The sequence below is a fragment of the Lygodium microphyllum genome, chromosome 20, assembly GCF_053477565.2.
Source record: "Lygodium microphyllum isolate KBCC chromosome 20, Lygodium_microphyllum_v1.1.10, whole genome shotgun sequence".
Classification (NCBI taxonomy): Eukaryota; Viridiplantae; Streptophyta; class Polypodiopsida; order Schizaeales; family Lygodiaceae; genus Lygodium; species Lygodium microphyllum.
In genome coordinates this window covers 81737236-81762291 of record NC_141154.1, presented here as the reverse complement: position 1 = coordinate 81762291, position 25056 = coordinate 81737236, and the positions used below count along the sequence as shown (strand labels likewise).

Sequence of the window (25056 nt, the reverse complement as noted above, 5' to 3'; positions counted from 1 at the left end):
TAGAGCCCAAATGGGACGGGCCCTATAGGATCGTTAGAATAGGAAAGAATAAATCCACAGTCTTGTTAGCTGACCTTGAGGGGATAGAATTTAAAAATAAGGTTAATCTTAATAAGATTAAACCTTATTATTTCTGATTGCACTAATGCTATGACTGCCTTGCAGGTCTAGGCGAGATCGATCAAACATCTGCAAGGAAATCGTGATAGAGGTTGATGGGTCGTCTGATCCCTTATTTAGAACACCCATATTTGGAATAGAGGTATCATCAGGGAAAGCTCATTTGGTGGAGCAAAGGATACAAGGTGGTTGAGCAAGAAGGCGGGACATTTATTTGGGAGATCAAGGTCTTCTGCCATCACTGCCTACAAATTTTGACGAGCATCCCTGTTGAATTCAATGATGATGGAGGGATGGAGCCTACAGTCCACCCGTTGAATATGTTGAATTTCGATTACCATAATTACGAGTAGAGTTCAGGATGGCGGGATATGTAAACCCTTTATGGACGTACACCTTGTACTTTGATGGGGCGTCCAGGGGTGCATGCAAAAAAGGAAGTGTAGGAGTTGTCATCCGAGACCCCCGACGACGCATTGTCATGAAGTTAGCTGCTTATCTCGGGGCGGATTTTACCAATAATATGGCAGAATACAAAGCCTTGATTATGGGTTTGAATATTGCAAAGAAGGGTGGTATCCGCCTGTTATTGGTGAAAGGGGACTCTCAGTTGGTTTTAAATCAACTCAATGGGACGTACATGGTATGAAACCCCATCCTTTGCATGTACCATCATACTGCCATAGCCCTGCTAGACGAATTCGATAGAGTGTCTTTTCAGCTGATTCCACGGAATTGGAATCAGTTTGCCGATTCATTGGCTAATTTTGCGTATGAAGAAGACCTCTTCTTTAATTGTGGCCCTTGTCCCGATATATCTATTGATGGTGAGACAGGACCTGTCGTTTGTGGGGTATGCTTTCTGAACATGCCCTCTTTGGCAGACGATGGTTGATCTGGGTGATGCAAAGGGTAAGCGAGACTCATCTGCCTTTATTATCTTGGACCCATAGACTGATTCGACGACATGTGATGCGAACACCTCTTGCGATATACGCAGGAGGGATGGGTCATAATCTAATGCTTCTAGTTTAGGGCTACGAGCCTCTGGTCCCTTGGGAATGGTATGCTTTGATGTCTATCATAGTTGTTTCCAGGAGGATGTTATGCGTAGTATTGTTTGACTTCATTAGGCCAAGAGGGCCGATTTAGTTTTATAGCAAAGTCAAGTTTCATTTCATTAGGCCAAGAGGGCCATTTCCCTGTCTAGTGCGGGTGCGTTTAATTGGGTTTTTGTTTTAAGTGTTGTGCTGGACAGGTTTCGTGGTTAGTGGAATTTGGTGGAGCCTGGAGGAGCCTTTGCTGCGATGGAAGCTTCTTGTGGCCAATCCAGGTGATATTTCTCCTTTACGAGTACTTTTCTTTCCTGTTATATGTGTCTTTGTACTTGTCAAGGGGATACATTTTGCTGGGGACCGGCAACCAAGGCATGAAGTCCCAGGTTTAGGCTATGTATGTTTGAGGGAGGTCGGAGTAGTCATTGCCTCCTGTAAAGACATTGTCAGGCATCGAAAGACTTGTTTTAGAAGGAAGTCCTAGTGGCCCTGTTCTGCTAGCCTGCTAGGTAGCCGTTCTAGGAGTTCTTGTTAGTAGTGAGGCAGTTAGAGAAGCCTGCCAGAAGATAATAATAGTGATGCCAAGAAACTCTGTACATCCTAAAAGATGAATATAAATACGAAGGTGTGTAAAAAGGGGTTCTAACCCTATCCCAAGAAAAGAAAAGGGATGAAAATGTGTAAGCAGTTGATCATTGCCTTGCGAGGGCTTGGTAGGTTCTTGGGGACGAATCAGACCCAGGGCCGATACCTTGTCTTCCTAGGGGTGGCTTCTTGCCAAATATAATACCAAAACAAGGAAGGTTGGAGCGAAAATAAAAGTGAGCGTTAGAAAAGGATTAAGTGTCGCCTTGCGAGGGCTTGGTAGGTTCTTGGGTGCCGAGACAGGTCCTGAGGCCGATGCCCTGTTCTCCTTGGGTCACTACACTCAGCTCCCTCCTTTTTACATGCCCAAGTATGTTACTAAAATAAACACCCTAAAAGAAGAAATATACTGAAAGAAAATACTCCTTGATTTGGCTATAGGAGTTCTCGCCTTGTAGGAGCTCCTAGTTGTGTTGTCTTTAGTTGGTAAGTAGTTCAGACTACCACTTAGGGCAACCTCTTTGATAGGTTTTTTTTGTTTGGCTGTGTTGGAGCAGCTGGTTAGTGACTCACTTCGGATCTTTTATTAGATGATGCTAGGCCTACTCCTTGTGGATGTCATGCCTTGGCTCTGTCCAGGGGTAGGGGAAGCATTGTGCTGAGTTTTATTATATATTTGTTTTGTATCAGTTTGATGCTTCTTTGGTTATTTATGTGCAGATATGTTCGTGGATTCGACGGGCTGAGTCGCCCTATCCCGTGGTCGCCAATGAGAGCCGAATTTAGGTGACGGGAAGTGCTTAAAAATAGCTAAAAATTATGAATATCAAGGGAAAAATATTCAATGTCAAAGGCGGCGGCTCGATCTAGGACGATTTTAAGCGACAAGCAGTCGACGGGCGCCCAAATGACACGTCTGGATTTTTAGTAATTTTTCTGTCAGTTGGGACGGGATACGGGAGCTGCAGCCCTGCCCGGGATGCCGAGACGGACTCCCAGAAATTTACAGCACGTCAATCGGAGCTCGTATGAGGAAGTTGGTCCAAAACCGGCCGGGGTGCCCAAAAAGGGGCTAAAGTGGAAATTTCAAAGGGTGTGGTTAGTGGGGGGTGCCCTTTGGCTCCTCACCCCCCCCTAATTTTTTCATCGTGCCCAAGGTAGTGCCGTGCACAGACCCGCGCAGAAAAAACGGCGCCCCCTCCCCCCCCCCCCCAAAATCGAGATTCAAGCTGTCAAGTAAGCCATGGATTCCATCATAGCAGGCAACAGGATTCACTCTTCGCTCCGCATCGCTCCAATTCACGCGAGGAATGGCAGCCTGTAGAGGGAGACACTAAAACACGTAAAATATGAAAAATCAAGGAAAAATGATGTTTTTGGGCATAAAAATGGGAAAATGAATAGGAACACCAACTAAATTTTCAATTTTTCTGCAAGAAGGAACTAAGGGCCACAGCCCATAACCTGTTTTGAATTTTCAATAATTAAATAATGCAGAAAATAAAGAAAAATACAAGGAAAATAGAAGAAAATCACTAAAAATAGGGGGAAAATGCATTTTGGGTGCGGAAAATTAATGAAAATTAAGAACAATGTTTGTGAATGTTTGTGGGGACTGAAGCATGGGGATTTGCCTCAGTTCAACCCCACCTTCTTGTTCTAGTGCGTCTTTTTCCGGTTTTTTCACATAAAATGATGGTAAAATGCCTCATAAATCTATGCAACGATGCAATATTTAAACGGGGAAGGGTAGAGAAGTTGCAATATGTCTAAATGCCGTGTGAGATGATGGAAAAGTTGCTTATTTCCATGCATAGCATTTAGGACAGACGATGATTAAAATTAAGAGCTTAGTAGCACGAGGATCACCTCGGTGCTAGGCCCAGACAACGAAGCACGAACGGTAGTTGGAAATCATTAAAAGAATTGTTTTGCACTTGTGTACAATACTGTTTTGCTAAATGTTTGAGCACTAGGCATCCACCAAATGCATAGAGCATGAAAAGAATTTAAAAAGTATCAGTGACCAGGCCCTGGACATGCATTGCAATTGGTTTATTAGAACATGACCTACGATGAGAGGCAGTGAGGTACCCATGCTGTAGGTAGACGTGGGTCCCAAAGGGGAAAGCAAGTGAGGAAGAAATGGTACACTCCTGGACACGCTTATTTGGTACCTTGAGCGACTTTTGTGCGATGTGTTTATTTGTTGAGCGATGCACTGAGGGGCCAATCCCCAAGGTGTAGGAGAGTCGCAGAGGGTTGACGGCATTCAGCCGTAGGAGGAACCCCATGTGCATGTGATTCGAGCCTTTTGGCTATGTGAAATGGACTCCCTCTGAGGAGTAATATTGGGTTAGGATCAGTTGGACTACAACGTATTACAAACGCAATGTTTAGGAAGGCAGAGATTTTGATAGACGCTCCTGGCCGCGAGGCCGAGGGGTTGTCTTGTGCGTAGTGATGAGGCCCGGCTAGTGCATGAGCCAGTGCCGGCCCGTTTTTAGGTCCATCACTTGAGTAGACATGGACAAGATGAAAAGTACCAAGTATAATATAATTCATCATTTAAATGATTGTCAAGTATATTCTTTTACATTTATATGATGGTACCACTTTTCCTCATTGTGCCTATGGGATAAAGGAACATCTTCCTAGATTGAGATGCACATTCATTGCCTAAATGTTCCAGACAAAGAGGAACATATGGATGTGATTGCATATTTCTCAACAACCCTCCTCACTCACAACCGTGAAAAACATTGAGTATATAGAGGTTGTTATGATTAGAACCTTGCCAAGTGAAGGCATACCACAAACATGGCAAAACATCCAAGGGATGTTACAAGGCTTCACTAAGTGTGTAGAGGTTGTGGTGCATAGGTTACATGAGGAGTACAAGGCTTATGATAATAACATTAAGGCAAGTATATACAATGCTTTAAAAAAGTTTTTCTCAAGAGTGGGAATAGAAGGATTGATGAGGCTTGTCCTTTTACTCTTGAGTCTCTTCTTCTTCTTCTTCTTCTTTGACAGTTGCAAGGTAGGCCTTTTGTGATCTTTTCTTGGCATGATAAAAATTTTAAATGTGCCCAATTCTTTTGCAAAAGTCACAAACAATGTCTTTCTTCCCTTTGAACTTGTTATTAACATAGAGAACCTATTCTTCTTTTGAAGTACCTACTTCTTCTTTACCTTTGAGCTTTTTCTCTTCTTTAAGGAGTGATGCCTTCATGTCTACCAGCTTTGGATTTGGCATATTAATTAGTATGGTGGAGACATTACCAAATTCTAGAGGAAGACTCTTAAGCAAGACTCCAATGCATATGTCTTCTTCCATTTTTAAGTTAATCCCTGCGAGTTAGTAGACTTTCCATATAATTAAGGTGAGTTGCAAGGAATGTATTAGCCTTCATATCCAACTTGAAAAAGTCAATCAATAATCCATATTTTGAGGATTTAGATTGGGCATCAAATAGTGTGTCCAATTGTTCCCAAGTGGCATGCGATGTATCACATGTGTCTACATGTTGGATTTTACTATCATCAAGCTCAAGCTTGATGATTGGTAGGGTAGTAGCCTTTAATTAACATATGTTCACAAGATAATTGTGTTGCGTGTAGATGGAGATGAGTATATGACCAGGAATGGTGCTATTTTTGACAATGAGATGATAAATTTGCAATGCCACGATATTAAGTGGTTAATGTCATGAAGTGATGTAACAGAAAGTTATTGAGTCAAGGAACAACTTCCCAGAAGAAACCTAGTTAAAATCTTGCTTGTATGGAGAGATTCAGGAGCTCCAACAGAGTAGGGTGTTGGTTGGCTATTGTAGTCAAGAGAGGTAGAGTAAAGATGGAGTGAGAGATGAAGTCATCTTGTGTAGTTGAGTTGAACCATGCTCACCATGGCTCTGATACAATGTTGAGAAACATGGAACTTGAGTAAGGTTAGCTATGGAGGTTGGAAGTTAAAGAAAAGAAGCATGTTGATATGGACTAGACACACTGAGTATTACTCAAGTGAACTAGGTTCCAAGATAGATTGCTTGGACTCATAAACACAATATTTGGTAGACATGGACAAGAATGAAAGTACAAAGTACAATAGCATTCATTATTAAAATGATTGTCAAGTGCATTCTTTTATAGTTGCAGGTTGGTACCACTTTTTCTCACTATGCATATGGGATAAAGGCAACTCTTCCTAGATTGTGCTGCATGTTCCTTGCCTAGCTGTTCCATACAAAGAGGCACATATGGGTATGAATGCATATTTCTCAACATTACCTCTCTTTTATAATGTGATAGCACCCAAGAAGGGCCATTCTATTCTCTTTGCCTACTATTGCTCTCTTGTGCCTACATACTTGCTTTCATGTCATGTTACACTTCCGTGCCTTCTATGCAATGTATTTCATGGTGTGCCATGTGTCAAGACCCCTCCAATGGGATTTTGTTATGTGACTCCAAGACCCCTATGGATTGTGCTAAGAGGAGTAGCGAGCAATGGACTAGTCCCCATGGGGCCACCCCAAAACATCACACTTGGTATCAGAGCAAACGTGATAGGAAGTGTGCAACCTCTCGCGGTGGAATGCCTAGACCCAAGGAGATGAGACTTGTTTTGTGATGTCCCAAAGTGAACTTGAAAGCTAAGATTGAGGAGATCTATGCTGAGAAGAGGCATGTGTTGGAAAATTTCTTTGTGTTGGCATATGATCGCTAGTCCCTCTGGGCCAAGAAAATTGAATGGCTAAAAGGTGATGAGTCTCCCACATGCAAAAAGCTCTACAAGAGTTAGAAAGGAGGATTGATAATGTGAAACTACATTAAGACCGTGCCAAGGAGTAGCTTTGTGTTGTGAATGAGCAAATGGTCAATTGGCTAGATAAAGCCATAAAATGTGGAAAATTTGATGTTTTGGAGGTGGAAAGTGACCTCAAGTTATTTGAAGAATGAGAATACTGAGGGTGCTAAGAAGAGCCCCTCCCCTTGTGATGAGATGACAGTGACCTTGGATAGAGCCAAGGTGTGCTTTGACTCATGTGATGAAGAGAAGACAAGAGAAAAGGAAAGCTCCAAGAAAAGAAGAATGAAACGAGCCTGTGCCAAGGGAAAGTAAGTTGAACTTGAGAACTCAACCTGTGATGTTGAAACCAAGTTGGTGAATGGAAGAAAATGGGTGACTCTTTGTGAGGAGGTTGTAACCCACTTCTATGAACCTAATGAGGTGTTAACTACGTATGCTCAAATGGCTAATATGAGACCAAATAGTCTCTCATGTGTTGAGATGAAGGAGTGTGTTGGGATGCTCCAAGTATGGTTTGACCAAGGAGATTAAATCTTTGTGAATGGAACCCAAAGGACTGAGTTGTGGGATGGCATAGGTCCCCTTCTCAAAATGAAGGTCTTATTCAAAGAGATTCAAAAACCTAAAGTCAAGACCACATATGTGGTGAAACCCATTTCAGCTTCTGGCCCAAAGGGATGCAACCTACTTGGCGAAATCATTGTGATCATATGACAGTGTGATGATGCAAGGTTGATTGCAAGGAGGCTTGATCCTCTAGAGTACTCCTAGTGGATTGAGCTAGTGATGGAGCAAGCTGGTGAGAAAAGAGCATAGTGTGATAACTTTGTTCTTACATATGCCGATGTGTTTGACCTAGAGCAAGAAAGGTCTTAACAAGGTGTGATAACTGGGACTGTTCAAATGGATATTGTTGACCCACTCTATGACTACTATTCCTACTTGTTTAATGAGGCCATTGTGGGCTATGTCAAAGTTCTAACAACGAGAGAGACGACCTTCCAAAGTAAGCTCGATAGTTCGATGCAAAAAGTCAAATGAGTCTAACTCCTCTTTGCTATCTCAAATTTTTCGTGGCCAACAAGGGCCCCATTATACAAGCAGGCATAGTATGGATAGATGATTCTAATGGTTACCTCATCTTCTTGTGCATCTCAAGTGGAAATTTGGGTGATAGAGGCCCAATGGTTCTCACCACAAGGGAGACTGTCCTCACAAATGCATGTGTGATGATATGATGCCTACTCTCTTTGCTCACTATTGCTCTCTTTTGCCTACATACTTGCTTCTATGTCGTGTTACGCTTCTGTGTGTCTTCTATGCAGGGTATTTTGTGACACGCCCTATGTCAAGACCCCTCCAAGGCGATTTTGTTATGTGACTCCAAGCCCCCATGGATCATGCCAAGAGGAGTAGCATGCCTAACCTCTCTTTGCTTACTATTGCTCTCTTTTGCCTACATACTTGCTTCTATGTCATGTTACGCTTATGTGTGTCTTCTTTGCAGGGTATTTTGTGACACGCCCTATGTCAAGACCCCTCCAAGGCGATTTTGCTATGTGACTCCAAGCCCCCATGGATCATGCCAAGAGGAGTAGCAGGCCTAACCCCTGCGATGGACTAGTCCCTATGGGGCCACCACCTGAAATGGGGGCCATACAAACTAGAAGTGACTCAAGCAAAACTTGTGGTACACTCTATGTGTGATTTCCTAGACTCAATGGCGGTGAGCCTTCTTATGTGCGGAATCATGAGGGTGTGGACGTAAGGTGTATCTTTGTTGTATGCTATTTTCTTTGTGTTGGAGCCAAATACACCTATGTAAGTATTAGTGGTGACTCAAGTGTAGCTTGCGATACACTATATGCGTGATTCCTTAGACTCACCACTGTGAAACTTCTCATGTGTGGTATCACGAGTGTAATCCTAAGGCATGTCTATATTACACTTTCATTTCTTTTGAGTAATATAAGAGCATACCTTGATCTCACATTTCGTGTTGTCTTTGTGCTATGGTGAGTGGGTAAGCGAGTTTGAGCGAGTGCATAGAGGGCAGGTGCATCCCGGATCCCGCGAAAAACAAACAACATTGTGGGAACACACTCTTAGTCGAGTCTCGTACAAAGAGGGGGAGAAGAAGAGGAAATGGCAAGCCAAGTGTCAAGCAGTTCAAAGGCCAAGCAAAGTGGAAAGAGGGCCTGGGTGGCAATAGCTCGCTCTCGCTCTCCCTCTCTGTCACACAGACACAGACACAGACACAGACACATACACACTCGCGCTCTCTCTCACACACATCCCTTGAGCTATGGACCTTCCTCCTATTCTTGGGGTCCATAGCGCGCAGCTTCTTCTCCTCTGGCTCTTCAATGTCTTCCTGCTCTGCTACCACATCCACCAATGGACCAGATTCCTGCATCCCCTCCTTCGCTTCGTTTTAGGAATATCCTCAGGCATTTTGCTTGTGTTCTTGTGCCATCTTTCCTACTGGCGCAGGGAAAGGATCCACAAAGAGAGAGTAAGTAATTCTTCTGAGACAATTTTGGTGATCTCTTATTTGTTACTGGCCTGTTGGTTCAGGCGTTTCTTTGTGTCTTCTCAGGAAGCATATGCTCGCCAGATGGTAGAATTGAGACGAGAGGACCTCTTTAAGCTTCTTCCCAAAGACATTGCGGAGTCTGCTGCCTCTAGGAGGCCTGATGAAGTAATGATAGAGAGCTCCAGCAGGAAGCTATGTCCATTTTGTTGATGAATTCTTTGCTTGCCATAAAATAAGAGTCCCTGCATTGAAATGTTCATTCTGCATATGACACAAAATGTTAATGCTGCGTTCGATGGTCTGTTCTGGTTTGCTTGATTCTAGAACTGCGATGCGGTCTTTGCACCAGAATAATGAGATGACATTGGTCACTCCAACAGCCTCTCAATGAGTTGTGCCATAATTACTAAGTTTTTGCCATTTGATGCATTTCTCCACTTTAAATTGATGCATTACTTTACTTTAGTGGACACCCTCAGCTCCACTAGAAGATATATTAGTGACATAGATGCCACATCATTTTGGAGTCTTCTAAAATATGAGGAATCTCATGGCATGCTACGTATCGGTAGAAAGAGCTTGACGAGTACACTCTTTTTACGTGTCCAAGGTCCAGAAATTTTGAGTGAATTTGCAAACATTTCACTATGGCCCCATTTTTCATAAGAGAGAGGGAGTCAAGCTCCGTAAATGGTCCATTTTTGTGTCCAAATTTTGACTAATGTTCTGTCGTGATTTCTAATCACCCTATGTTGATGGTGCAAATGATCTTTATCACATGAACAGGTTGGCTGTCTTGTACAGCCACATGTCATAGGTTGCTGCTTGTCCACTGCTTTGTATCTGTGAACAGTTGTGTGGGATTGATTACACGTGTTATTACAACGATGAGTTCATCAATGACATTATAGTGCTATCATGCTGTATCTTCTTTTATGTAGATCAGGTTTAAATGCCCTTCATTTCAACTAGGCACTGCTCGCTAATTTGTGCTTGTCTTACTCATCAGTGCTATCATGCTCCATTTGTTACTGAACTAATTGTCTTTATTTGCTTTCTTGGGCCATGCATTCTCATTAGGATATTACTGCTGTTGGAGGTTTTGGCTGCATTAATAAGTCTACTTTGTGTCTGCACATCAACATCAGCAAAGTGGCATTATGAATATTAGCTTGCATTGCTGTTATAGTAAGGATAGTAACTTTTCACAGTTATAGTTCGATGGATACATCCCAAGGAAAGGCGCCAACTTGAAGATGAATCTGAAGAGTCAAGTGACTCAGAGGATGAGTATGAAATCCTAAAGCAAAGGCTCATATTGATGTTTGAAGCACAATATATGTCTAGTAGGGTGCAAGATGAGGTGGAAGACATCGAGTTCAGCTCCTCCAAAGCAGAGACTTAGTTAGCAAGATAGGCAAAGTTAGTTAGCAAGATGATTGAATTATAGTTGAGCAAGTAAATGAATTTATAGGTTTTCAACTTGCACACTTTCCCTTCTCTTTGCCTATGGGATACATTTCATACATTGGACGTAGCCTCTTTTGGGTGCCAACTCATTCATCCTTATCCATCCACATAACTATCCATTCTCTTAGACCCAGTTTGCATCAAACATGCTAACACCTTAAATGGTAGAGGGACAACCCAACATAGAGACAATGACATTGATAGCCTCCTAGGAGGCATTGCATGCCGTGGACATACCACTATCTTCAGAATTCTTTGCCCACTAGGTAGAGTCACTTGAGTTGATCCCATCATAGGTTCTCGATACATTGGTTGGGAAAGTTGAGGTGGAAGAGTGAGGAGCAGGAGAGGACTCAAATGCATTCTTGGAGCATATACCCTCCCCCCCCCCCCCCCCCCGCCCCAAAAAAAAAAAAACACCACTACCACCACCCTTTTTTTAATGCTATAGTAGAGCTAGTAGAGAGGACACGATAGTGTGTATGCTAGGAGGCAACAAAGACACGTTGGACTATAGGGCCACATGGGTGTGAGAGACTTAGACACACCCATGAGGATCCTCTCATAGAATGTACGAGGTTTCAGAGGCTGACACTTCAAGCATGGTCAAAGCCTCATGAGACAAGATCTACATAGAGCATCATTGGATGATTGGTGGGTTTTCTCATGCTGCAAGAGCACCACCTCTCTACAGAGAGGATATCCTAATGCTGTGGAAAGTTATAGCCAAGGCAGAGCCACATCTACTAGTTAGCAGAGCTATGGGAGCCATAGATATACATGCTTGCATTTGCATATATATTGATGAATAGTGGACCTAGTTGGTACACGGTTGGGGCATTGTGGCTCTAGGGAGAGCCATGTGGGTCTTTGTGAGAGTAAGTGTTGACTGGTCTATTGGTTATTTATGCTCTGAATGGCCAGTAAGGTAGGAGATAGTTTTGTACTACCCTGAGCCAGTCCTTACCACAGGTTGATCATTGGATAGTAGGTTTCACTAGGATGTGAAATTTTTGAGATGCTTTGCTCTTGCTAGTAACATTTAATTATTTATTAATCAAATGTGCAATGTCGCAAGGCACATGCACATGGCAGTTATTTCATGGTAACAGGCCAAGGACCCCAAGGAGGTAGTGGGTGTCAAAGGCAAAAGTTATGACAAGTAGAATCTCTTCAATATGGGTCTCATCTTAGCTTTTCAGGAGATTATGGCATAGTGGGTGTCAAAGGAAAAAGTTATGACAAGTAGGATTTCTTCAATACGGGTCTTATCTTAGCTTTTCAGGAGATTATGGCATCAAGTGTTAATGCCAAAGAGACTTTCTGAGGCATTGATCCACCTCATTCCCAAGGGAAGCGGAGATAGATTGGAGATCATACAATGGAGACTAATCACCTTGCTTGAAACTACCTATAAGATCCTTGTGAAGGCAATTGGTCTCTTAGACTAGCCCCGTTGATGCCAGACATTATCCACCCCACTCAGACTAGTTTGGTTGGGAGTGTAGCATGTTAGACAACATCTTCACATTTTGGGAGTCTACCGCTCTTTCTCAATCCAAGAATCAAGATATTATTGTGCTCCTTCTTGACTTGAAGGAGACATATGATTGTGTTTGGGGGCACTTGGAGGGCACAATGCTAAGGAGGGGTTTCCCAAAGTAGTGGGTTAGGGGAGTAGCAGTTCTCTATTCATCAACACATAGCCTTGATATATCTTGGCAGCTAGAGGAGAACTTCCAAAGATCAATGAGATAGGATTGCATAGTATCCCCCCTTTTGTTTCACTTTGGAGCAGAGGCCATGTGCTCCTTGAGAGATAAATCCATGAGTATTAGAGTTCTCAAGCTACTCAGCCTTGAGTTTAAGAAGCTTCTTGATGTGGAATTTTCTTGTAACACACGACAGCTTACTTTGATGGGGATGAGAGTAACTTTAGGGCCTTTGCAATGGCCATGGAAATTTTTTGTAGAGCACCAAGTGCCTAATTAATTGGCGCAAGCCCTATGGTTTTTGGGTATGTAATACTACAACCAAAACGGTGACCACACAAGGATTTCATATGGATTCCTTTTGGAATTGCAGCAAGATATCTTGGATCCAATGTGGAGCTTGACAGTACCTTAGAGATTGGTTGGCACCTCTTCTTTTAAGCATTAGGTGGAAGCTCATGTATTGGAGCTTTGCAAGACTCTCATGAGTAGGGAGAGTAGTGATCACCATCCAGGTTCTTCTTGTGACCATGTCATACATCACTTCCTATTGGCCATGTATTGGACAAGTGAAGTGCCTTATAAGGAATTATATTTGTCCAAGAGATGGGACCTTGGCTAGAGTCAATGTGGCTTAGGATGTTATCATACAGCCTAGGTCTTGAGGAGGCTTGGGGAACATAGATCCTGATTGCCAAAGTAAAGCCTAATTGGCCAAGCTCATTGTCACGGGCCTCCTAGGTGAGGAGCCTTGGAGGAAGATTCTGATACACGGAGGCTTCAAGCCATTATATCCACACATGGAGGCCCATGATAGCCTAGAATCCATTGGACTCTTCAGGAGATTATGTTGGACCCATTAAAATGAGTCTTATCAAGTAAAGGCATTTTTGGTAGAGAAAGTAGTGTGGCGTGAATTTTGAGATGTCACCTAGGAGGGGTAAGTTGGGAAGATATGAATAGAGCCCTATACTACATGTGGTGCCATAGGAGGTAGTGTAACCCATTGCCCTTACCCAATTATAGGTTGAAGTACTTGATAGTAAATTAATGGTCCAGTAGATAATGACATTTGAGCAAACTATGGAACCATCTAGACAATAGTAGGGGTCGGTACACGTGGGTACGTAACCTGTGTGAGTAGATTCCCGAAGGTGCTTGGTTTAGGGGATAGACTGCCACCATCAGTGCAGCTCCACCACTTGGTTGCACATAAGCATAGGGTCCTAAAGGATGTCTGAGGATTGTGTTCCCTCTCATGTGGTGAATTGTGCTATAGGTGGATGCGTGTAGTGGAATGAGAGGGTGGGATTTCAATGTGAGATGTGTATGGAATTTGAGTTGAAGATGGCTCTTCCTTGAGAATGTCCTCATTTTAGACAATGGACTTATACATCCTACCCTCTTGTAGATTTGTCCGTAGAACCTTTGTTGTCTCTTGCCGTGAATTTATGCTATAGTATAGATAGAAAGGAGATTAAAACCACAATCTAGAACATATGAAACCTTAGAAATTGGCCTTGGTAGTCCACACCATAAACTAGCATTTTAGACTTGTCACTCGTCATGAGAATGTGAAATGTGAATAAACCCATACAATTTTTATTAAAATCCACACGAGATTTTTAATATTTTTTTAAATTTTTTTTGGCACCCGTAGCTTTGGGCATGGTGACCATTTGCATGGAGAACATGGACACTGGATAATGAATTTTCATGAAATAGATATGTTAGTAGTTGTAACCTTGCATGGTCATCTCCTACCTGTGAACCTCAGTCTGAGTCAGACAGGGACATTAGGAGCTCTGACAGTGTAATTTTCCTTGAATAGATATGTTAGCTGTAACCTTGTATGGTCGTCTCCTACCTGTGAACCTCAGTCTGAGTCAGACAGGGACATTGGGAGCTCTGACAGTGTAGTCGTCTGTTAGTTCATTTGTCCCATACATTTTAGGTGGAGATCCTTCCCTGCATTTGATGCCTGTTCTCCTCATTTCTGAGCAGGCATTTCTTGCCTTGGGCAGGGTAGACATTATTGTGCATTTCATCAAACATTTTAGACATTTTATGCTGTTTCAACCTGCTTTAAATGCCAGTCAGTCACTTTCAGAATTTTGTCCTATGCATAGCTGTCCCTCCTCAATTAACAATTAGTCACTCTGTTCTTGTACCAGCCGTCCTCCTCCTCCTCCTCATCTCCTGCATCCATCTGGCTGCCTCATTAACGCTTCATGCTGCATGTAGGGGTGGACTGACACTAGCCTTGTATCTTTGAGATCTTTGTCAGTTTTGTTCCTTCATTTCACTGCCTTCCTCTTCTCTCCTTCTCTTCTATACAACTCTGTGTTCATTGCCCTTTCTGCTGCACTCTCTCACAAGATCACACTACATGGACACATTCTTCTTTTGGTGTGAAGGTGGGTTGGCCAGATTCATGCCTCATCATACCAAGGTTTTTCTTACTACTGTAGTGTTACTTCAATAGATGCAGCAAGTTAGGAATGCTCAATTCTTGACTGGTGAATAAGTACTTGAGCTCACTACTAATGTACAACGTTATTGTTTCCAACCTTACCAGCTCCATTGGCTAAATGTGGAATTGGCAAAGGCATGGCCTTACTTGGATCAGGTATGAAACACTCCATGTATGTGCCAGTGCATGTGCTCTATAAACTTTTGTTTTGTGTTATTTTTCAGAAATAATATGAGTACTTCAACTGATGTCTAGGCACTGGCTGATGTTGCAAAAGAAAAGCTACAACCAATATTGGATCAATACAAAATGCCATTACTTGAAGAAATTAGACTGCCATCATTGTCATTTGGAGTTTCCAGTCCCCATTTTCAGGGCAAGTAGATTAGCTCATTCAAAGGTATGCTTATTTTACCAGGTAAATATTTTTTCACCTTGAAGTGATGTATCTGGAACTTTGTTCTCCATTGGAACAGGAGTAAAAACAGAGGAAATGGGTGATGATGAAGCTTCTATTGAGCTAGATTTAGATTGGAAAGCTGAGAGAGAGAGAATTCTGGTGAAAGTCAAGACCATAGGTCCAGATTTTAAAGTTAAGGTATCTCACGGTTTAAGGGACTTTACAAGGTGATGCCTTTGTAGCTATTCCCTCTTTTGTTCTTTTGGTAATGAGATGTGCTGTTTTTTCCAGGTTCAAAATGCCCATATTTCTGGGACTGCAAAGCTTGTTTTCAAGCCTTTGAAGGAAGAAATGCCTTGTTTTGGAGCAGTTTTGGTTGCTCTGTCTGATATTGTAAGTTTTCACCTAGATTTAACCAATATAAAGATCAACTAAAGTGAAAATATTTTTCTGAACCACTGCTTGACTCTGTCAACTTCATGATTTACTTGGTTCTTCACTTATGCTTCAGCTATTTGTTTGATGATCAGCCAGTTATAGACTTTGATTTGAAGATCACTGATGGTGATATCAATGCTTTACCTGGAATTGAGAAGATGATAGATGTAGGTGAGACTTTCAGATGAGTCTAAATGGTTAAATTGTTTTTCATCCCAAGAAATTCCTAGTAGCGCAGTTAAACTTCAAGCAAGATTAAGGACTTTTTTTTGAGGTGGTGCAGTGATGAGTTCTTGCATGTAGTTATATGCTTCTAAATAGAGTCTACAATCGATGTTCGTTTTCCTATACAGAATTCAATTCGCAATGCGATAGAGGATACTTTGGTGTGGCCCAATCGTATAGTCTGCCCTGTAGCTCCAGGTGATTACAGGTTAGTAACAAGTACAACCTTTTCATCATTAATGCCAAATGGTTAAGACAATCCTTTTTGCTGGATGATGTGATTGAAAGTTTATTTCCATTTGCTAGTGGTGCTGGCTGTTGAGGCAGCAATGAAAATGCTCATTACCCTCCCTCCCAACAATCATGTGCAAGAAACCTAGACAAACCTGAAAGAAAAATGCTTACTCAGATTGAGAGAATTCATAACTCACTGTGTCTTGATTCTTTCATGCAAGAGGTGGGTGAGGCTGTAGGTCTCTTGACTATCAAGAAGCAAAAAACCCACCCCAATGCATTTGAAACCCAAGGACTCAATACTAAGCCAGTGCCTTTCAGTAGCTTGTGTACCTCTGCGGGCCAAAACTTTGGCTGCCCATAGGTGTATGCCTAATCCCTAACCCAGTCTATTCATATCCCTCAGGCACCGTAGTTGTTAGCCTGACGCAGTATGTTTGCCCTTAATCCAGGATGCTTGGTCAGGACATTTTTGGGCAGTCTATTCATATCCCTCAGGCATCATAGTTGTTAGCCATTGGCCTGACGCAGTATGTTTGCCTTTAATCCAGGATGCTTGGTCAGGACATTTTTGGGCAGTTTATGTACAGGAGCAGGTTGGGCAGATCAGCAGCTGGGCAGCAATTGTGGCAGTCCGGGCAGGTTGGGCAGGTAGGGGATAGTGCCATGTGGCAGTCAGAAGCAGGAAGCACATTTATTGCAGCAGTCGGACCATGATTTGCTACAATTTGCTATTTTTTGACTGGCTGATCTGCACTATTTCATTGATTTTTATCTGCTATTTATAGCAGCCAGCTCCCCAGTCATTTTCACTTTCTGCTTGTGCAGGGTGAGAGAAATCTTTGGTTGTATTTATACTTCCACAGCCTGTTGTACATATTGCCTTCTATATTCAACATTCATTCTTTGCAGGAGCCTGTCCATTTAAGTCCTATTTTGGTGATGACCCAATCCTACCTTTGCTAATGGTCACGCAAAACCCCACAGGAATCCCTAATGATCTAAATATCATGCCTTGTTCAATGATATAATACTGATTCAGCCAGGCACAGGGTCTTCCAATCCCTTTTCTAGACAATTGAGAGTGAGGTATGTTGGGCTCTTCTTTCTCTTCTCAGACTAGAGGCCCTGTTTTAAGTGAACTTGAGAAACTCTGCTTTTTATAGCCTCAGTCCAAGTTTTAACACGTTTCTTAGCAAAAGAAATGCAGTTGTTCCTACTTTTCTCTATGGAGTTCCTAACATGATGCAGCTTGAGAAAGCTGGGTTCAGCATGAGACCAAATATCTGTAATAATGCCCTCATTATTAGGGAGCTGAATGAACACAGGTATATGATCAGACATAGCATGCAGGTTAAGAAATCTGTATTTGACTGAGAGCGTGAATTAAAGCCCGTATCCTTATGACATCCAGAAGACAATTAAAGTCTTTACATCTGTTTCACTCTTTGCCAACATCCATCACACAATTTAACCATCTTTCCCATTCTTGTTTTTCTCTTCCAGCAATTACCGGTCCATTCTTTAGTGTCTATCTTAAATGTCTTCTACCTCATTTAAGTCACCTATTAATATTGTATGCCTGTTGAGTGCCAAAGGGCAGACCTACTGTTGGCAAGATCAGCAGTGCACAAGGAGATTAAAGTGACTTCTTTTTCAAGTCTAGCTGAACATAATGTTAACTATTTGGGCAGAAAGTTGTGTGGTTGACAGCCAAGAGAGCAGTTCCACTCTCTTGGGAGTTATATTTGGGGGAATGGCATTCAAATTATTGATCACAACTTTTCCATGCCTTTTACTTCCACAAGCAAAATAATGTCCAGAAACTTATGTTTTTGAGAGCGTGTCTTAGGCTTGATGGCTTAGTACAACCTTACTATTGAAAGTAAGCAATTTTAAGGAGCCCTTAATTTCTATTTACTGGATTTCGATGCTGTCTCCTTGTGAAGATATGCGAGCATTGGCACTAAGGAAACAGAGAATGTACAAATACGAATAAAGCACAAAAATTCCTACAAAACACAAAAAATGCGAAAATGGGAGGAGAGTAGAATCTGGTGAATGAATGAATCCTGAGTATGAATGAGTGAATATAGCCATGGAGGGGGGGTGTATCGCCAACTGGGGCTGCCTGGTTGCATCGTGAAAAACAAATCTTGACCACCCCAAGTGCGCGTGAAATGAAAATGGAGCTCTTGATGAGCTCAAGACTCACCCTACACCTGGTCCCATCGGTTGCAAAGGGAGTGGATGATGGAGGTCCAGAGCTTTGCCAAAGTTGCCTGTATTGAAAGTCTCTCCCTACCAAAAACCTTCTGACACCACACCTTCCAGATGTGCCATCTAGTAAGACTCTCTATGATCTTCCATTCCTCAGAATGGTTTGTTGTGGGCTCCACTACCTGGCAGATGAGTAGAGCCTCCAAACTGACCACTGCGCAAGACCCATCCTCAATGATGAAGGTCATGTCATGCATCCTGGCCTCATACAAAAGGTAATGGCCTTGGCTGATTGCTTGCTAGCAGAAAGCTCCCCATGAGATACATCCTAGGCTAGGTGCTATACGGCAAAGAATGCGGCATGCTCCTCTCCACACGAGCTGCGTTGCCTCACACGACCAAAGGTAGTGCTTTGGAGTTTCCAGAATCTGCTGTGTACAACGTTTACAACCTCCATCCTTCTGCATCTGGGCTAAACAACTCCCCACCGCCAGACCTCCATGTGCCAACAGCCACAAGAAATATGAAACCCTCCTCGACCTCTAGCTGTCTCATAGGCGGCGCTAGAAAGTCCACCGGAAAGCATCCGTGATGCTGTGCTCCGCTTGAGAAACTCTTCACTCTTCACCCGCAGTTTGCGTTTTCACGTTTCTGCATTTTGCGTTTAGGGTTTGCAGCCCCAAAAAGGAGCACCATTCTAGACCGAACTATGCCTATTTATAGGCCACTCTTTCATTCATTCTTTACGACTGATTCATTTAGTCCGTCACCTCTTTTCTCCAGCCTCTCCACTACCCTCACACCCCTTCAAGAGGACATTGCGTTTCGTGGTTCGTGGCCGTCTTCATCATCTTCCTTGTCCTACTGTCTCGCTGGTACGTCATCTTTTGACATGGTATCAGAGGTGGATTTGCTCAAACAACAACAAAGATCCTCCACTCCAGTGAAGGCAAAGACCGGTGGCAGGTTCGGTATCCACTTCTCTTCTTCTTCTGTTGCATCACAATCTCGTTTTTGGAGATTTCAGGTGTTTCAACTTGCTGCCCACACCCCATTCACGGAGGACATCTCAACCAAAGCTGTCCATTGTTGTCTCCATCAATTGCCGCCTGATTTCCAATCCTCTTCAGGCAGTTTGGAGCTGATTTCAGCAAGGCAAATACTGTTCCTGTGCAAACCTGTTGCCGTATAGCCTGCCACGTCATCATAGTCCTTTTGCCTGCGTTTTTAGTCTTTCTCTCTCTTGTAGGCTGTCCTACCTACATTTTTAGTCTCTCTCTCCTGCTGTCTGCGTTTTTAGTCTTTCTCTTACTTGCTGCCTACGTTTTTAGTCTCTCTCCTGCAGGCTGTCCTGCTTGCGTTTTTAGTATTTTTCTCTCCTCAGCTGCGTTTTTCTACTACTTGCAACCTCTTACTGCTGGTCACATCCTCCTCCCACTGGTAGCTCACTTCCAGCCCTTCCACTACCCTCCCACCCCCTGAGGCGGACATTGCGGTTCCTGCTTCACACTACCCTCACACCCCTTGAGGCGGACATTGCGGTTCGTGGTTCATGGTGGCTGACCTCTTCATTCTTCAGCAAGGCACACTGGTATCCATGGCTTCTTTACTAACAGATGTGCAGACTACTGGGTGCTCGTACTGTGGCATCACCGGACACACCACCGATGCTTGCCGACTTCGGCCTTTGCTCCCCACCTCCCCCGGAGTATATGCGTCTTTCACCAGGCACTCCTTGTGCCACCTCTCCTTTCTGGGCCACAGAGATTGTTTTGCATCGGCTATTAGAGTACTATGCTCAAGGCAATAAGATGCATCCGATGCGCACTAAGTCCTTTCGAGCACATGGAGGATCGATTGGCGCTATGATCTCCTGGAGATCGTCGGAATGCTGGCAGTAGTCTTCTCCCATTTATTTTCAGGTACAGTGGCTTCCACAACCTACGGATCTACAGTCCGCTTCATCGAGAGACAGTGATTGTTTGATACCATCTCCTCGTCAATCTACTTCTTTGAGAGATAGTGGTTGCTCAACTCCTTCCTCTTCTTCGGCTACCCAATCCGCTCCATTGAGAGACAACGATTGTTGCCCACCTCTTGCTCATTCTGAGCCCCACCCTTTCCCACCCTCGACTACTTCGGTTTGAGAGGCTACTCCTGGGAGCTCTTCGGCACCCCAGATACCTTCTTCGGCACGACCGGCGGTACTTCCTTCGTCATCAGACATTTGGGAGTCCGTGATCCATGAGTTTTGGGATTCCCTATCTACTTTAGAGGGGGATTTAGAGGGGGATGTTATTTCTTTGCCCTCAGAGGGGGCATCTACTTCTTCTTCGACTTCATTGGGGGCCCCTCCACCTCCCACCTCAGAGAAGGAACCTACACCACATGAAGCTCTTCACCCATCCTCTATTTTCTTGGGGTGGCTGTCTTGGATTAGTCATCTCTTCTACTGATACCTAGGATCTTCAGGTACCACCTAGATTGGGACCTCGGAGGTTCAGCTGCGACTTGGTGACGAGGCCTTTGTATTCCTTCCAGCATGAATGCACGGAGCTAGTGGCTTCTCTCTGGAGGTTGAGTTTTGGGTTTTCCCAGTTCACTCTGTCTATTGTTCTTTACTGCCGGTTCCCTTTCAGGTGGAAATCTTGGATGTTAGGGATCCTCTATCTCCTATGCATTGCATGATTTCATCATCTTTGTACTAGGGCGCTTGGGCCGGTTTACAATTTCCCCACGAGGGATACTGTCCAAGTGGCGCCTATTGCATGAGCATTCTTCAGCATGTAGCATTGCATCTCCACCTCACTCTTCTCTTGTTCCCCTTTTTGGGCCTAAGAGGGGGTGTTGAGAAACCCTTCACCCTTCACCGGCAGTTTGCATTTTTGCGTTTTGCATTTAGGGTTTGCGTTTAGGGTTTGCAGCCCCAAAAAGGGGCGCCATCCTAGAGTGCTGACTATGCTTATTTATAGGCCACTTTCTCATTTATTCTTTAGGGCGGCTGATTCATTCAGTCGGTCACCTCTTCTCTCCAGCCTCTCCACTACCCTCACACCCCATTCAAGAGGACATTGTGGTCCGTGGTTCGTGGTTGTCTTCATCATCTTTCTTGTGCTATGGCACGCTTGTTCCCTTGTATCACATTTACTCCATGATTCAGAACTTCATTATTCCATTCATCAGAGTTTCTTCTCTCTTCTCTTCTCTTCTCCATGTTTTCCGAGTTCACTCTGTGTTCCTCCCTGCAAACCCTACTGTCTCGCTGGTATGTCATTCTTTGACACCTGGAACCGTCGGACTCGGCCCAGAGAAAATTCCGCACTAGGCCGCGAAGCTGAACTACACAAGACGAGGAAAAGCACCAACACGAGGCAATGTACCAAGCTGTCGCTAGGAGGACTTGGTTAACCACTAGCAGGGATCGGCCCGCTAGGGAAAGGCGAGCAGTACTCTAGTAAGTTAGCTTCTGCCGAATAGAGTCGAGGACTAGAAGAAACTGCTCGGCAGGAGTGGCATCGAGTCCCACCCGGAACCCTTAGTAACGGATGGTCTGCCCTCTACACACCCACTTGAATTCCAAGTGGACGCCCCACTCCGTGCTAGAGTCTGGGTCCGTAAGGAAACCAACTGACTTTCGCTAGTTGATTTTGGCTCCCGCTGCAGTGCAAAACACCTTGAGAGCTAGTCTTACTCTCTCCAGCATTAACTCATCGTCCTCTATGTATAGTGCTGTATCATTTGCATACTTTGAATCTAGTAGCTCCATCTCCTCTCTCACCGGAAGTCGGAGGCCATGTAACCCGCTCACACATGACGTGAGGAAATACATTGCCTCTGCAAAGAGTAGGAAACAAATATAGGGCCAGAGGGCAGTCTGCCGGACTGATCTCTCTAGCCGAAACTCCTCCCCTCGCTTGCCACCTATGAGAACCCTGTTGGTAGCCAATCTGTAAAGGTCTGACCCCCCGGATCCATGCTTGGGGAAAGCCTAGCCTCACCATGGTGCTCTCTAAGAAGTCCTAGTCAACCCTGTCATAGACTTTCTCGAAATCCAAGAGTAGTACCGCCAATCCTTGACCACTGTGTTGGGCCCACTCTGTCACCTCAAAGAAGGTGAAGACATTGTCTAGGATGCTCCTATCCTGGACAAAGCCTGTTTGTGTGTCATGAATGATGTTTGGAAGCATAGGGCAGAGTCGCCTACCAATCATCTTGGCCAGTGCCTTATAGGCCACTGACAACAGGGTGATTGGTCTCTACTGGGATAGTTTCAACCGGTCTCTCCCTTTGGAGAGGAGACTGATAAGACCTGTTGATAGACTCCTTGACATCTGGCCTGAGCTGAAAATCTCCTGGAAGGCTAGCAGTAGGGGGTCCTTCACCTCCCAATAGGTAGTGAAAAAGGCCTTGGAAAGGCCATCCTCTCTTGGGCATTTCTGCCTGTCTTGTGTGTGGAAAGCCTCCCCTAGTTCCTTCTCTGTGAAGGGGTATAGAAGGGAGCGCCCCATCTCCTCTGTGACGAGGGACGGGATGTTATCCCAGACCTGTTGTCTGCATCGCTGTCCTCTGACTGAGGTTGTCTCTTGCTGGAAAAGGCGTCTGTAGTATTCAGTGGCAATCTCCATCACCTCATCTGGGCTAGAGCGAATCTTCCCATACTCATCCCGGAGGCTGCGGATCTGCTTTCCAGAGATGCAGGGTTGATGCTTCTAGAAGAACTCCCTGCACATCGTGTCCCCCTTCCGCACCCAAAAGGCTGCTGAGGTGTGGAAAAAAAACTTCGAGCGCCTGTCCTTTAGGCCAGCTAGGGCCGCTCCTGTGCGTGCCTCCTGTGCGTGGAGGATGGGATCCCCTGGTGCCTTGTGTAGGAGTCTCTATGTGCTTGCTAGGTCCTACTGGAGTTTTCTCTTCTCCTTCCAGCTCTGCTGCCTAGCCTGTAGGGCTGCCTCCTGGAAGATATTGCTTGACTCGGATAGGGCCTCTGCAACCTCCTTTGCGATCCGGTTTCTCCTGTCCCACTCTCTTGTCCAAATCTACTCAATCTGTCTCTTCACCTCCTTCCTCTTGTAGATTGAGTCAAGGATCCAATAGGATTGTGTGTCTAGGGCAGAGGCTGGGGAATCAAGTCTTAGGAGGAGAACCGGACAATGATCAATGTATATCCCCCCCCCCCTTTTCCTTAAAAAAATTTAAAATCATTTGAAAATTTTTTTTCCTCCCCCCTTGTTGACGCCGCTAGCTGGCGGAAGGGAGGGGAAGTAGACAAAGACGATAATGAAGATGAAGACGATGGGGAGGAGAGGCATACGTGTGCCACCTCCCTCCCCCTCCCACTATCTCCACCACCCCCCTTCTATCAAGCCACACAAAGAGAGAGAGAGAGAGAGAGGAAACTTCTAGGGAAACTTCTAGAAGTTTCCAACTCCAACCCCCTCCCCTTGAGAGGAGTTCCCACACACTAACCTTCGCAAGGAGCAAGCCATCTACCAAGGACACACACGCAAGGAGCGAATTCAAGTTACCTTGGTCGGAGAGTGTTCGAGTCTTTGGATGGCCCCCAAGCGAAAATTGCCTTGCATCAATGAAAAACCCACGAACCTCAATGGAATTACCGGTCAAGGTGGTACGACAAACAACAACTCCAGTTCGGGTGTAGATAATACATCCTTGAATAATTAGGTGCTATCGATAATTTTCCTATGTAGAAAATAGTAGTTAAAGGAAATAGATTCGACTTACGAAAGATTATACTTGCATTGAAATGGTCTATTGAAGTGATCATGTCTTATTGCATTAAATTGAATAAATTGGTGCATGAAATTAGAGTTATTTTGGCAGAAGAGCTACTTGTAATTCATGGGTCATTCTCACCCATAAAATCACACAACTTTGCTTGTCGCACTGCGTTCCCCTCCCCCCCCCCGGCCTAATCCCTTGCGCCAGCCTGCCCGTCCCCTCCCGTCAGCCAGCCATTGCCTGCTCCCTCCTGTCTGCCAGCCCGCCGCTTGTCCCCTCCCGTCCACCCCACCTGATCCTACCCGCTCGCCTGTTCCTGCCTGTCACCATCGCATGCTCCCCCTCGCCCGCCTACCTACGCCTAGAAGTCGCCAGCCCGCCTATCACCTGCTCTTGCCTTGCAGCGCCCGCCCCATCTGCTCCTAGCCGCCGCCAATTCACCTATCGCCTACTGCAGGGTGCCCCCACTTGTTTCTGGCCGCTACCAGCCCACTCGTTGCATTCTCTTGCCTTGTAGCCCTCGACCTCCGCTCCACCTACTCTTGGCCGCGCCGCCCGTCGCCTGTTGTTGTCGTGTAGCTCCCGGCCCTGTCTGATAGACCCACCATCCACCACCCACGCTCCCCCCCTCCTTGCCATTTCCCCCTTCCCCCTTCCCTCCCTCCTTCCAATTGCTTCCTCCCCCTGCAGCAACTCCCCCCCTCTGGTAGCACTGTAGCGTGATAGGTAGGTTCTCAGCAGGGACGTGCAATGGAAACCTCTGGTTAGATGTCGGCATTCTGCGAGTGCCCCCCAGTCAAACACCTTGCGCATCATCTTCTCTGAGGAACAGCTCTTAGCCGCACAAAGCTGAAGTTGAAAGAAACAATGATCTTTGGTTAGGTCGTAAGACACTCCCTATCGAGGGCCCAGCTGCGGGATTGGCTCCACCCCACACTGCGCATTGGCACAACGCAGATTGTGGAGGCAGTTCTCATGGGCCGAGGGATCTTCATGGTTCAACTCACCTCTGCGGATGTAGCTCGTGAGTTAGTGG

The 25056-nt window shown here is 44.7% G+C and overlaps 1 protein-coding gene across 1 annotated transcript in view; it reads left to right on the top strand.

Annotated features, from left to right (window-relative positions):
- The first annotated feature begins 8730 nt into the window (after positions 1–8730).
- Positions 8731–25056, top strand: part of LOC148019079 (synaptotagmin-4-like) — a 37957-nt gene continuing 21631 nt past the window's right edge. Inside the window, exons 1-8 of the mRNA XM_087660687.1 lie at positions 8731–9091; positions 9176–9277; positions 14873–14923; positions 15023–15143; positions 15244–15365; positions 15459–15560; positions 15698–15772; positions 15959–16038. Of these exons, the coding sequence (XP_087516813.1) occupies positions 8882–9091; positions 9176–9277; positions 14873–14923; positions 15023–15143; positions 15244–15365; positions 15459–15560; positions 15698–15772; positions 15959–16038 (863 nt within the window). The 5' untranslated portion in view covers positions 8731–8881. The remainder of the gene's footprint in view (positions 9092–9175; positions 9278–14872; positions 14924–15022; positions 15144–15243; positions 15366–15458; positions 15561–15697; positions 15773–15958; positions 16039–25056) is intronic.